At 37.2% G+C, this 11,516-nt stretch overlaps 1 protein-coding gene across 1 annotated transcript; it reads left to right on the top strand.

The window, feature by feature from the left end:
• Positions 1-3,987: 3,987 nt before the first annotated feature.
• On the top strand, positions 3,988-7,076 carry LOC112505003 (pentatricopeptide repeat-containing protein At3g12770-like). Its single transcript, XM_025108951.1, has 3 exons — positions 3,988-4,686; positions 4,759-6,239; positions 6,827-7,076. Exons 1-2 carry the CDS (start codon positions 3,988-3,990, stop codon positions 5,977-5,979), a joined length of 1,920 nt encoding a protein of 639 aa, XP_024964719.1. The 3' UTR covers positions 5,980-6,239; positions 6,827-7,076.
• The last annotated feature ends 4,440 nt before the right edge of the window (positions 7,077-11,516 follow it).

Below are 11,516 nucleotides of genomic sequence, written 5' to 3'. Positions count from 1 at the left end.
TCTCAGTGATTTGATGATAATCCCTTTTATCTATCGATGTAATTTTGTTTCTGTATTTTCAGTTCCAGTCGATCATACGCTGAGTATGTTTAGTGATCCCTGAGAAACTTGTTTTGTAAATCTCATAGACAAACATTACTTCAAGAAGACAACACTCACACCAAAGAACCTTCAGCGAATGTCGAAGTCTGAAACTGAAGATTAGAGACTATCGAGTACGTGATCTGAAGCGGTATTCAGTGATTACGAGCCTATCTACAAATGTGTGAAGACTGCTCTAGCTTCAGCGAATGATGATGAGACCTCCGTGTTATTCCAGCATTCAGCGATCAAAGGAAGCTTGCTTAACACGATTGTTGTTGTCTTGTCTTTTTGCACACAAAGGAAAAACCCATACCCTTACTAAAGTTAGTACGGTACGGAGCCGATTAGTCGACTCTTTGTCCACCAACTTTAGGCAAGGATGTCTACTCAAGAATAGTGTTTTTGTACTATTCACTGTAGCAAAGGACAAGCCTTCCTCTTAAGGCTTGACACACACTCTAAACCCTACCTTACTGCATTAAATGTTCACTTAATGCACTGGGTATAAATACAAGTGTTTTTTCTCCATGCAGAGTGCGCACATCTCTCCGTTATCCTATTCTTACTTCAAGCATCTTCTAGCTTAAGTAAAGGATCTTCCTTTTAGCAATCTCTTTTCTTGTATTTGCTAAAGCTCTGTGTGTAACCAAAGGTTGTTTAGATAGGTTTCCTATACCTTATCTTTCCACAAACAATCTTGTAAAATCTGTATTGATCTTCTCTATCAATATATATTTTAAATTTGAAAACTTTGTGTTTGTATTCATCCCCCCCTTCTACAAACTGTTTCTTATCTTGTAGACCATTTCGGGACCAACAGGCAGTTACAACATACCCCAACCCGATACTAACAAAATAGGATCCAAATTCATTTGGGTACCAAAATCTATTTGATCTAATTTTGCAGGTGTATCGATTTTATGCTAATCAGAATTTCATATCAGTGATACACTAATGCAGTGGGAGTTGTAATCTGTTCCAAAAAGGCTTTTGAACAATTCAGTTCAGAACCCGTGCTTTACCGAGTGTGGTTTCTAAACACTTAGTTTATGACCTGTGCTTAACATGTTTTCTTATTTTTTTTAATTTTTGAGCTGAATCGAATCATTTCTATAATCTACTTTCTAAGGGGAGTCTCTAGAAGTTCAATAAATGTTTTTGGGAAGTAAATAGTTTTTTTTAAAACAAGTACATTTTCTGAACAGGTATTTCATGAGATTTTACTTGCGTAATTTCTCATCGAACATAACTCCAATACTTGTTTCAGCTATTCTTCAAACTATTGTCATCACGTCTTTTATAATAATATTATTTTCGGTGATAATACGCTCGTTTGTATTCAAAAGTTGTTTTATGATATTTTTTTCCTTGATTGATATACATTTCATTTTTTAATCAAAATCTGTAATCTCGTACTTACAGATCTTCATTCATTTCTCTTGCATATCGAATAATAATTGCCCTATGAAGACTCGCTTTCGCTACGGCTCCGGTGGGTTCCCAAATCAAAATATAAAAACTCACATTGGGTTTAGGGTCAAATCACCGATTCTACCCCTACATACATGGTTACTAGATACCCACGGAGACAGCACTGCACGGGTCAATACGCACAGCGCGGGCAACTCCATTTAACCGGTGGTTTCCTTCGAACCTACTTCTTTTATGAACTCATTGGAAATCATATAAAGACAACGTTGTCGCATCATCCTTTTATTGATTTTGCTTAAAGCCAAATATTTTGATCAAATTTTATATGATCATTGTGCTTTATTTGCAATTACATTTTGATCAACCATTGTGATCAACTGAGCATATTGTTAAATTTTAGGAGGGACTAAGTGCTTATCAGAAATACATCAATGGAATGTCAGAACCGACAAACCTACCCATGAGGACAACCATATCTGAGTGAGCTTTAAATCGAAAAGGGTTTGTGTGCAGAGTTTAAAATGAAAAAGAGAGGAGTAGTTGTTGTGAGCTAAAAGAATTGACGAGAGTTGTGTTAGGATTAAAAGAACATAAGAATCATGTTCCAAACTTCTAAAATCCGGGCATACCACGCAATCTATTAGTTCTCAATTCTTTCGAGACTAATATTGAAAAAGGCAAAGCCTAGGCCAATTATTGTCACAATGTCATCAGCTACTCATTTTATTTCTTAACAGATAAGTGTTTCAATAACACTTGGGGCACGCAACTCACAATCTATCAATTTCTCATTCGAAGAAAGTTGATATTGAAACAGAAGGATATATGTCCCCCCCCTTCAAGTCTTTTTGATCAGTAATTGAGTCTGATAAATTTGTGTAGTCCACACTGTTTATCATTGGAGCCTAATCAGAAGCATATGTTGCTTTATCTTTCTACACTACACAGATTGCATTTTATTTGTTAATTTGCCAAAACATTCATAGATATGCTATTTTTAAACTATCGATGATTGAATGCAAGACCTGGTGAGATAAGCATCAAAAAGTCTCATATATACAGTACATCCGTTGTACTGAGTATATCTGTTATACTCACAGGCCAATCTTTTTATAAGATTGAAAACAATTTCCTACATTGAAATTGGTTGTTATCTTCTCATTCCCTTAATCTGAAAAAATTAAATAAGTGGATTTGAAAAGATCTATTTACAATTTCATGAATTGACGGCTTTCGCGAGAAATTTCATTCATTCTTGTGTATGATGTCATTATTCTCATTTCATCATAAGGGGGAGTACGTAATAATGAATGAAATGCCCAATTCCGAACATTATAAGGGGAATTTGTTTAAAAGATCAAGGGGGAGTAACATCAAAGATGACAAAAGACTCAAAAGGAGTGCGACTGGAGATGATTACAGAAAATTATTCCGATGCTAAAATGACTGAGAGATGTTGAATGTGAAGATCAATTTTACAACATTTTGCTCATGAAGACTACCTTTGAAGAGAAAATTTGTTAAAGTTCAATTCTGAAGATCGTTTTAGTTTCTGATCTATATTATCAAAAGAGAAGATCATCGCGATTCTACATTCGAGGGGAGAATGTTAGAAGATTTTTCTCAAACAAATGATTGTCTGAAAATTTCGAGTTGAAGATTGTTTTGAAGAAGACATAGAGTGCTTAAAGCAACAAGGTTCAAACGAGACTCAAAGCGCGAAATTTCTTTCAAGTCTGAATACAAAGGGGGAGAATGTTAGGACTGAAATTCAGTATTAAATTGTATTCATCTTGAAAGTTAATTTTGTCTATAATTGTATTAAAGTCATCATGTTTGACTTTTCATAGGATAGTTTGACTTTGACTTTATCTAAATGTTTGACCCTATATAAAGGGTGTTTCCTTGTAATTTTAGTAAGGAAGCTTATTTGTAAAAATCTCACGTACATAATAAAGTTAACTATTTGACAAATCCTCTCAAGTCTCCTTCTACATGTTCTTATTGAATATCATCTCTGCAATGGATTCTCAATTGTTATATTGAAGATTGATATATCAGGGACTATCACGTAATTTATATTTGGTTTAATAATATAATTTTCTTATAAAGATAATAATTAATTATTTTGTTAGAACTCGATAATTATCCTAATTATATTTTAGAATTTTTATATTTTAAAATGAGATATTTATCCTCATTTGATTATGTTTATCCGCAGTTAGTTACACGAATTCAAAYATGAAGCTTTAATAAGTTGTACGTATGCATAACTTACTTGCAGTCTTGAATTTTGATTAATATGTATCAATATACAGTATTTCATGCATAAAATAGTTTTTGTCAAATGTTTTATAATATAATATAGATGTATCGATGATTTTTATCTCATTTCATCACTTTAGACAGCTTTAGCAATTTGGCTAAAAGCTAAAGGTATATCAGAGACATTATCACTGAATCTGCAAAGAAATGGATGCGATTTCTTGGTCGATGCAAGCAGTAAGTATCCTCGATAACTTTAATAGATTTAGTAAGTACAAGATTTCCATTGGAGCAAGCAGCTCTAATTCACGAATCCGTGCGTTGAAATTCACTGAATCCGCATCGACCCAGCAAGTGTCCGACGAAATGCCTCTGTCAACGGATTCTTTGGCTTGGAACACTGTTATCCAAACCCATTTAGGAAATCTCGATTACTCCAAGGCGGTGACAACTTATCATCGAATGTTATCGCGTGGTGTCCGACCTGATAGGCACACTCTCCCTCGCATCTTATCTGTGTCAAGGCTATCGGGTAGCTTGTCTCTTGGCAAGCAACTCCACGGACATGCTGTGAAGCTGGGTGTCAGTAATGATGTTTATGTTACTGGTGCTTTGATTCAATTGTATGGGCATCTTGATGGCAATGGTGCTGCAAAATGGGTGCTTGATAATTCTGAGAGGAAGATGAGTTCTGTATCTTGGACATTGTTGGCTAAGTTGTATATTATGCAAAATAAACCTGCACTGGCTATTGACTTGTTCAATGAGATGGTAGAGTCAGGTGCTGAGATTGATCCTGTTTCACTGACCACAGCTATAAGTGCTTGCGTTCTTCTAAAATCATTGAAAGTTGGTAGGAACATTCATCAAACAGCTAGGAAACATGGGTTAGAGTTAGATTTGTTGGTGAGCAATTCTCTCATGAAAATGTACATTGAATGTGGTAGTATTAAAGATGCTTGTTGGCTTTTTGATCAGATGCCATCACGAGATGCCATTTCGTGGACTTCCGCTATTCAGGGGTATGTGAAGAATGGACTGATAAACGAAGGGTTAAAATTATTCAGAAAGATGATTACTGATGCTAAAATAAAACCAGATGCAGTAGCAATTTCTAGCATTCTCCCAGCTTGTGCAAGAATGGCAGCCCATAAAAATGGCAGGGAAATTCATGGGTACTTGGTTAGAAATACAGTTCCCATGAACCTCAAAGTTGAGAACGCTCTGATAGACATGTATGCAAAGTCAGGATGCTTGGAGTATGCTTCAATGATATTTTTGAGGATGAAATCCAAAGATGTTGTTTCATGGACCGTTATGATCTTGGGCTACAGTTTACATGGTCAAGGCCATCTTGGAGTTGAATTATTCCAGAAAATTCCAACAATAGATATAGATGAGATCAGTTATGTGACAGCCCTCTTTGCTTGTTGCACTGCCTGCATGGTTGAAGAGGGTATGCATTATTTCAACTACATAAAGTCACCGAAGTTGGTCCATTGTACCTTAATGGTTACACTTCTAGCTCGTGCTGGAAAATTTGATGAGGCAAGAGCCTTTGTTGAGGAACGTAGTATAGCAAAGCATGCCGAGGTAGTTAGAGCGTTGATAGATGGATGCAGGATTCATAGGAACCTCAGCACAGGAAAAAGATTAATTGAGCAGCTATGTGATTTGGAGCCCCTTAATGCAGATAACTACGTAATGATGTCAAATTGGTATGCACAAAGTGGGAAACAGGACATGGTTGATGCATGGAGAGAGACTATAAGAGATATGAATTTGACACCAAAGATCGCATATAGCTGGATAGAGTTTAGAAACAAAGTTCATGTCTTTAGGACAGGGGACGTATCACATCCAAGATCAGAGGGTATATATTGGGAGTTAGAGTTCTTGATGAAGAACTTGGAAGGAAAAGGATTTCATTGGAACCCAGATTTCAGTTTTCATGACATAGATGAAGAGCGCGAGTGTGTCCCAATTGGTCATAGTGAGTTGTTGGCTATTTCATTTGGATTGATAAGCATCAGAAGTGGCACTACTGTTCGTGTGACCAAGAATCTTCGTGTTTGTCACAGCTGCCATGAGGCTGCAAAATATATCTCTAAAGTAGTCAGCCGGGAGATTATATTAAAGGATCCAAACTGTTTTCACCATTTTAAGAATGGGATTTGCTCTTGCCAGGACTTATACTAGTTGGTTTTTAAGACTTGAACATTCCCATGAGTCAAATTAAGTGTCAGACCTCGATAAACAACAAAAGTTAAGCAAGCACAGCCAGATGCTAAGGTCAAATGGATCTGGTTAGATTGGACATCCGTTATACAGTCTCAACTTACTGTATGTGAAAGTTGGAAAGAGACCCAAGGGTCATATTGTGACTGAAGAAGAGAGAACTCTAGAGTTACAAGGAGGCTAAACTGAGATGTTATGATGGCACGAATGAAGAAGAGAAGGTACTTGAAGTTTAATTCATAAACTGTCTATTTTTTCAACTATATTTTACTGAACCTAGTTGTCATAATTGATAACCACAAGATTTAGGAAATGAATTCTGCAAACATTCCTTCTTGATAAGATAAAGATAATTGTAAGATTCATTACGTTTGAACCCTGTAGGGCTGGCTTAGGGGTCGTTTGCCAAACGCGTTTACCTTGGTAAGCACTTACCTTACCGGATAAACATGGCAAGGACCGAGAATTTTACCGTGTAAAAGCAATGCCAAGGATTGAGAGTCGTCGTGGTGACGACTCTTACCCGGTTAGAGCATACGGGCAAATCGTTTCACACGATGTCGTTTTGATGGACTAGAATCATATCTAGTAAGGTAAGTAAGAGTGTTAACTCTTACCAGCAAACGCTGACCGGGTAAGCGTTTGGGCAAAAGGCTCCTTAGTAGCAACTAGCAAGTCACTGGGAATTGGTTTCTCTTGAAGTATTAGGCCGGGTTTGATTCCCAGTAGGTGCTACTGGTAAAGGACGTTTGACACTTGTTATCTACACAGATCTAAAGGCCCAAATTTAATATCTGTTAACTTGCAGGTCCAGACTCAGAGTGGGAAAAAATCAAAATCCTCATTTAGCGCTAGAAAAAAGGGCCAGCCGAAGGAACCTGGGAGATTGTTGAAAGTTGAACTTGTGTTTTAGATTTGTTTATGCTTCTTCATGGAAAGAAACCAAATCTGAATTGCTGTTTTAGAGTTTGGAAAGTGAAAATTGAACCACAATGAGCTGTGTTCTTGTTACTCAAACACTTACCTCATAAGCGTTTGCAGGTGAAATTCAACACTGTCGTTTACTTACCACGTAAGATTTTAGTCTTAGATTTAGATAAGGATCTTTATATATATTGGTAGTTATCTTTTATATTTGATAGTTATCCATTATTTATGTATTATATATTGAGGTGAAGAGATAATGAGAAAAAGGGAATCAAACCATTTATGTCACTATGTATTATTTCAAATGGCATTGTTGACTGGGAAAAAGACAAACCAAACGATAATGCTTTGTGTTTACCCAACTGACACGAATGGCAAACACCATAATTAATTTTACCTACGCTAGAAATTAAACGACTATAAACAAGACTATGTAAAACTTGATCGCCCGGATGACCCAGACGATTATGCCAAAGTGAAGGAGACGTGACTGCAAAAGCTGATGGAGACGGGAATGAAGTCGATGATGTAGTCGGAAGAAGAGGATAAAGTGGACCATCGCTATCACATGGGAGAAGTTTGGTGCCTTGCACAAGATCCTTAACGGAAAAACCAAACGGATCAAATTCAATGGAAACAGAATTATCACGTGTAAATTGACGGACATACACAAGATTTTTGATAATTTTAGGAACATGTAGAATATTTGTAAGTTTAAACGGAAGAAACGGGGGTGGAAGAGATGTCATACCGGAACCCGTAATTGGTAGAGAATCACCATTCCCAACAGTTATATGACGAGCAAAAGAATTATTACTACGGGTAGAGAGAGTACCTTGGTCCGAGGTCATATGAGACGAGGCCCCAGTATCCATATACCACTGATGATCCGGTGGGTTGAGCGTTATAGTGTGAAGAGCCGATTCAATATCCGTAGGAGCAAATTGAGATTGAGTGTCGGCGGTATATGCTTGCTCGGAAGGGGGAGCTGATGAACGAGACATACCGGGAGGAGGACGTGGAGTCCAATGTGGTGCCGAATACCCCATCGTTGGATACGCGGAGGGTGGTATGTACCACTGTTGTTGCTGCCATGGAGGGGGAGAAAACCATGGTGGTCGTGGCCAATATGAGAACCCTCGACCATGGGATCCACAACCACTGCGGCCCCTATAGCCACGCCCACGACCATGTGTGCCACGCCCCCGGAATCCGAACCAATCAGGCTGTTGTTGCATTGAAGAAAAGGACGGATTGGGCGGCGGGGATGGAGTCGCCGATGTGGATTGAGTGAGTAAAACAACAGGCGATGATGTAGATGGTAATGGAACCTGTTTGGCTTTACGTGATTCCTCCAAGGTGAGCATACTACGAGCACGGAAAAAATCTGGAAGAGGATCAGATTGTTGGATAATTGTAGCCACACCGTCATATGCCTCGGATAACCCTGCAACAAGTTGTAACACCAAAGTCTTTTCGGAAACCGGAGAGCCGACATTGGCAAGTTGATCGGCCAAAGATTTGAGTTGTTGACAATATGTCGAGACTGAAGTAAACTCGGACTGATGAAGACGAGAAAATTGACTTTGGAGAAGAATGGCTCGTGAATGCTAATTGTCATGAAACAATTGCTTAAGATGATCCCACGCCTTTTGAGCGATAGAGATCGGTTCCAAAATAGTTTGAAGAAGATCGGAAGAAATCGTACCATAAATCCATTGTTGTACAATGGCATCAAGGCGTTTCCATAGAGCCGGATTAACTGAATCAACCCGTGGTGGGATAATGTATAACATCCAATTTTTTTATATGTCCAATTATTTGCTAAGTATATCTAATTATTAGGTTAAAGAGAACTTATGATTTAGTAAGATTTTAGGTTTGAAATTTTAGAATTATATTTTTTTAAAATATATTAGAGGATTCGGAAAATTTTACGTCGAAAAGATACGTAAAACGGATTTTTTTGGGAGATCTTTTCTGGAATATTTTGTTGGATGTTATAGATTATCTCTTTAGGAACGTGTAGGCGAAAACCTCATAGAAAACGGAGGTCCGAACGAAAAGTTATGAATAATTTAAGTGTTGATGGTCAAAATGGGTACCTAACCGGGCCAACCCGGCCCAACTCGAGTTTTAGCATTATAAATTGGAGTTTTGGCCCATTTTTCTTGTCATTTAAGTCCAGAACTCACACACACACTAGAGGTGCGATTTTCACATACATAGGCTTGATTCAACTCAAATCAAAGAGGAACTACAAGATCTTGGAAGGATTTGATCATCAAGTAAGGTATAATCTATTTTTGCACTTGTTTTTGGTTGACATTCTTGTTTTAKGGATTGCATGTTGAGATAGAGTTAGGGTTTCATATGRGTTTGATCTTAAGTGTATAAAATGAGTGCTTTTTAGTGTTTATGGCTTSAAATRATMATTAGATTCAARARATTATCAAGATTTATGCAAGTTCATCATATGAAYTTTGACTTGATTAAGTCAAMGRTTTGGGAGATAATATAAATGATAAAATAAAKGTTGGATTTTGKTTGTTTATGTCAAATATGTTATATTAAGTTGAGATYCAGAADTTGGAATAATTTGGAATCGAAATGGTTTGAGAAAAATGTTTGAAAATGAGAATGTTGACTTAAGAATGCATTGAAAGTGTGCAGACTTTGAAAATCTGTATAAAATCGTAGAAAAATTCAAATGAGGTGAGGCCAATTTTTTTAGTTAGATATTTGAGTCTAGTTTATTTCTTATTTTATGATCAAGGCATGAATTCGGAGCTTTTCGGTATTATACGGTTGCCCGGTGAGTTATATAGTTAATTRTTAYATATTRATTTGAACATATATATTTTCATATGAATGTTTTTGGTCTTGAATGGAGTCACACGATCTTGATTTGTCTTTGATTCCGTCTCTTGAGTCGATTCCTTATTACTATCTCGGTACATCAGTTTGCTTTCTGAATCCGGATTCGTTATTTTGTTCCTTGAATTTGTACGCCATAGTACGGGTACTACTTCGTGTGGTACACCGGAAGTTTATGGTGAAGTCAAGATCCCGGGTTGGAAGGGTGAGACTTTCTGCAGTTGTGAATACTCATTGCTCGAAGAGGAGAAAGAGCAATGAGTAGGGAACCTTGACACATACCTAGTAGAGGAAGGCGGGCAGTGCGAGGTTTCCTGTAATGTATGATTCTGACTCGGACTTTAGCATGAGCCCGGGAGGTGAAGGACGGGGTGATGCACTGTCCTCGTTATGTTTACCGATTCGATCTCTTGGTTCTTGATATTTATTGGTATTCTAACATTATTGAATATATTTGGTCGTTGAGCATGTCTCCTTGTTGTATTGAGATCAATGGTATGGTGTATTATGGTGATTTGAATATGGAATCCTATGATCTTAGCATTCGGTACGTAATTGTTCACTCGGTTTCTTGTAAGTCTCGGTTTGCATAGGACGATGTCTTGAACTCTTTTATTGATAAGAGTTTATTATGTATGTTTATAAACATGTGCGATATTGATATGTAATACTTAACTATTTAACTCACTAAGCGTTGACTTACCATTTAAGTGGCAACCTCTCTCAAGAAAGAAGACGGATAAAAAGAAAGAACCCGTCGTTTGACTTGAAGATTTATCGAGGATCTTGAAGATATCGATCTTGCTTTTAGGTAAATAGTAGCTTATATATAGTATTGTCTCATATTCTTTTGCTACTTAATTCGGGTTGTAAGTAAAAATCAGTTATATCCGGTTTGGAATTGTGTTTTGGGTGGTTTTATCACTAAAATAGAACGGATATTTCGATGTTTTTCTAAAAATTAATATCCCATATTTTGAGGTTAATTAATGTTATGCCCAGATTTGTGTGTTTCAAAGTGTTGGCCTCTGGTTCTTCATAGCCTCTGGACCGATGCATCGCCTCTGGACCGATGCATCGCCTCTGGACCGATGCTTCACCTTTGGTCCATTTTCATCGCCTCTGGTCTTCTTCCAAACTTAGTCGTTTTATCAACATTTTTTAGATTTTCCATCCTTGGCCCCGATTGCTTTGACAAAACTTTTAGAATAATTAGGATTAATTTTGGTCCCAATAATCAATAAATTATATTTTATTGGAGATTTTATAAAAATTGGTAATTTGGGGTTTGCTCAAGCGAGATGTTACATAATGTGATCAAGAACTTGAAACGCCGTGGCATGGATTTTGAACAACTCGGCCCATGAAGCGTATTGAACATTTTCTGTTTCTAACGTGACAGGGATGAATGTTTTGATATTATTGACCATAAGGGCGGGGTGAAAGGGTGTAGATGAAGAACCAGACATGGATGAAGAATCGGCGACGGTAGTTGAACCAGTCATGGTATCGGATGGCGGCCGACGGTGCCGATTAGAAGGGTTGGGAGGGAGGAGAATGTGTTTTCGGCTCTAATACCATAATAGAATAAATGGTTTGATTCCCTTTTTCTCATTATCTCTAATATATAATACATAAATAATGGATAACTATCAAATATAAAAGATAACTACCAATATATATAAAGATCCTTA

Source organism: Cynara cardunculus, unplaced genomic scaffold (genome assembly GCF_001531365.2).
Source record: "Cynara cardunculus var. scolymus isolate 2C unplaced genomic scaffold, CcrdV1 Un_Scaffold_7774, whole genome shotgun sequence".
Taxonomy (NCBI): domain Eukaryota; kingdom Viridiplantae; phylum Streptophyta; class Magnoliopsida; order Asterales; family Asteraceae; genus Cynara; species Cynara cardunculus.
The sequence above is the reverse complement of the archived record's forward strand: the minus strand, read 5'-3'. Positions and strand labels throughout refer to the sequence as shown.